General features: G+C 45.1%; 1 protein-coding gene across 1 annotated transcript; it reads right to left on the bottom strand.

The window, feature by feature from the left end:
• Positions 1-1,739: 1,739 nt before the first annotated feature.
• On the bottom strand, positions 1,740-3,107 carry LOC140144237 (uncharacterized). The gene has a single exon (XM_072166054.1). It carries the CDS (start codon positions 3,084-3,086, stop codon positions 1,740-1,742), a length of 1,347 nt encoding a protein of 448 aa, XP_072022155.1. The 5' UTR covers positions 3,087-3,107.
• Positions 3,108-3,722: the final 615 nt, after the last annotated feature.

Below are 3,722 nucleotides of genomic sequence, written 5' to 3'. Positions count from 1 at the left end.
ATGGGGGTAACCTGAATGGGTGACTCCATTTGAAATCTACACCCCCTGTATGGGATATTAAGGTTATGTCTACAAAGACGGGGTGTATTGATTTCAACTAGAATAGCTCATTGGCAAAGTTCATCATTGTGATGTTGTATACAATTGTGCATCATCCACTACCGGAGTTCCATCTTCTTCCGTTATATCAATTCCCGCCTCCTTAGCCGCGTCTAATATACTACTCGCAGTGAGCGTACCAACAGCGCCCTCTCCGATTGGCACTGTGCGTATTTCTCCAGATGGTTCTACTAATGCAATCTCCACAATAGCATTTTCATCTTCATGTTGCATATTTTCACTGGTAATAATCGCAGTTGTGGTAGATATTTGGGTGGCAGGCTGTGCATAAGAGGCAGTAGATATTTGGGTGACAGGCTGTGCGTAAGAGGCGGTAGCTACTTCAGAGACATTTGCAATTGTTATAGGAATTTCTATTGATTGGGTTGTTGATGTTTCCGTCCCGGCTTGCGACACAACAATCTGACCCAAAGAGGGCGCTGTTGATATCTGGCCACTGGAATCAATAGCTACTATTTTCACTGTCCCATCAATAGGGTTCGTAATAGCCATTGCTGTTGTCCCTACTGTATCACTGCCTGGTGTACCTCTGGGCTCTATACTAGGGCCTTGATATGTGGGTGACTGGCTCTGCGTAACAACAGGGTTCTGATTCACACTCACTAACCCTTCATCACTAACAAAAAGTGTAACACCATCAATATTAGTTTCATTCTCGTTTGATCTCTTGGCATTCTCTCCCTCGTCGCTAGGCACCACCGCTCCGTCGTCTGTACCGCTAGACGTCCCTGCTCCATCTTCCTTATTGCCAGACGTCTCCTCTCCATCCTCCTTGCCGGACACCTCCGCATCATCTGCATAAAAGGAACTTTCTTCGACTGGCCCTGAATTCTCCGTTTCCTTCAGCATTCGCAGTTGTTCATTTGTGCTTACTTTACCCGCACGCCCTCTTCCACTGTCTTTTCTCGTTGCAGGAGATGACTCATCTTCATGAGATTTTTCGTGTCGATTTTTCGTTGTTGATGTAGTAAATCTCATATCGCAATGCGCACACTTAAACGGTCGTCCTGTGGGATGTGTCGCCTCATGTCGCATGCAGTCTTTTTTCAAAGAGAATCTTTGCGTACAATGTTGACATTTGTACTTCTTAATTGCTGGGTGGATTTTGGCGTGCTTGTCAAGTTCTCGCTCCGTTCGGAACGTTTTGTTGCATGTTTGACATTCATGCAAAATCTCACCACCACAATCAACCTCGTGTTCTTCCAATTCTGATTCGCTATCAAACTTCTCATTACACGCAACGCATGTGAGTAACTCTTCTTGAATATCCAACACGGACTTACGAGGATTCCTCGTTTTACGCTTGCTACTTCTTACCGAGTCACTATTGCGGGTCACCTCTCCATCGATACTTTCATCCATCTTTTCTTGCTTAATCCGAACGGTCTTTTTGGGTCTTCCACGGCTTTTTGACGACTCATTCTCTTTTGTCTGTTGTCTAGTGCTGCGTCTCCCTACTGAAGGATTGTCTTCAGATTTCAATCGTCTCATCTTTTTAGTCGCCTCATCGGGATGTTCTTTTTCTGGTGGCGCTTTAAGTCCGACGCGATTCTGAACCGGGATCCGCATTTTTCACACCGGTACGGCTCAACTCCATGGATCTTACGCTTCGTGATATTTCAAATTCCGTATTGTGTGAAGAACTTCTGGCAGACCGAACACTGGTAAGGTTTTTCTCCGGTGTGTTTTCGATGATGCTTGACTAAATCATGCGGCGACGAGAAGGATTTGTCACAATTTTCTTCCGGGCAGGGGAACGGCAAGTCTCCGGCATGCGTCATCATATGCTTACGTAGATCGCCCTCGTATTTATAACTTTTCTCACAAAGCGTACATTTATTGGGTTTATCGGGTTTGTGCAATTTAGTTATGTGATTAGCTAATCCTTCGTTTGACATAAACCGGCATGTACACAAAGTACAAGTAAATGGTTTACTTTTTATACATGCTTCCTTGTGCTTATCCAACTCCTCAGTCTGGGAAAACCCCTTACTACAATGTTCACACTTGTATTGTTTATGTTTGGTCATGTGTACGTTGAGGTCGTCTTCCGTCATGAACAGCTTTTCGCAAAGCTGACATTTGAAACTCTTGTGACTTTCGAAATGGGGTTTGAGTTCGGAATATTTTGGGAATCGTAGTCCGCATATAGAGCATGGATATGGCTCCAAACCATGGGCAGTCTTTTCATGCATACGCATGCTACCAGATTGCGGGAATCGCTTCGGGCACTGAGAACAGGCAAAGGGTTTTTCTCCGGTATGTCGTCGTAAATGTTTCTGCAAATCGCAGTTAGCGGTATATGCTTTATCGCAAAAATTGCACTTAAATGGTGTGTCTCCCCGATGTTCGCGTTCGTGCTTCGTGAGATCTCCCTTCCAATGATACCGCTTTCCGCAAATGCCGCATTGGTACGGCTTCTCTCCTGTATGAGACGCGATGTGAATCGTCAATTCTGCCTCTGTGAAAAGCGGCTCCGTGCAAAACACGCATCGATGCGGTGTATCTTTCAAATGCGTCTCTTCGTGCTCTTTCAATTCACCTGCTCGTTGGAATCCTTCCTCGCATATTTTACAACGGAACGGTGACAAACCGTGAACTCGTGATTCGTGCATTTTCAGATTCGATGGGCCGTTGAAGATCTTGTCGCAAACGCTGCATTTTTGTGCCTTCGGTCCTAGATGATTTTTACTGTGTTGCGCGAGTTCATCAAGCGTTGAGAAGCAGCGATCACAATACGGACACGAATGCGGTTTATGCGTACCTTCATGCTGTTTTCGCAACTCATCCGTCGCAAATGTTACATCACAATGCGCACATTTGAAGATATCGACATGCTGGCGTGTATGTTCTTTCAATTCGTATGCTTTTGCAAAAATTGCATCACACTGCGTGCATGAGAACGGTTTCAAATTGTGCCTTTTACGTTGATGATTGCGATAATTGCTACTCTGCGAAAACTTCATGCCGCAATCTGTACATTCGAAAGGTTTTCACCGGTGTGTTTGCGTTGGTGAGCGAATCAAATCGATCTTGACAGAGAAACTCGCCCGCAATGACTGCAATCATATGGTGTATCCATCGTATGCTTCTCTTTACGATGTTTCTGCAGATCGCCAATGTACTTGTACGTCCGATCGCAGTTTTCTTCCGTACATTTATACGGACGTGTTCCCGTATGTGTCACCTCGTGCTGTTTCAGATTTCCTCGCTGCGAGAAACTTTTCCCACATGCAAGACAGGTGTATGGTTTCTCACCGGTGTGCGTTCGTTCGTGAACACGTAACTCGCTTTCGAATAAACACCGTTTCCCGCACGTGCTGCATTCGTGTGGCCTGTCACGATCACCTTGATGAAGCTTTAGGTGAGCCATCAAGTTTCCTTTACGTGCAAAGCGTTTCATACATACCTCACACTGGAACTGCTTTGAGTTCGTATGCATCAAAGTGTGAATATTTAATTGGTTTTTTGTCTTAAAACCTTTCCCACATTCCGGGGTCTGACACTTGAATGGCCGACTGGATAAGTGCGTATTTTTATGCTGGAACAGCGAAGAACGTAACGCAAATGATTTGTTGCACACAGTGCACTTGAATGGTTTG

Source organism: Amphiura filiformis, unplaced genomic scaffold (genome assembly GCF_039555335.1).
Source record: "Amphiura filiformis unplaced genomic scaffold, Afil_fr2py scaffold_46, whole genome shotgun sequence".
NCBI lineage: Eukaryota > Metazoa > Echinodermata > Ophiuroidea > Amphilepidida > Amphiuridae > Amphiura > Amphiura filiformis.
Note: the sequence above shows the minus strand (reverse complement) of the source record. Positions and strands in the feature narration are given on the sequence as shown.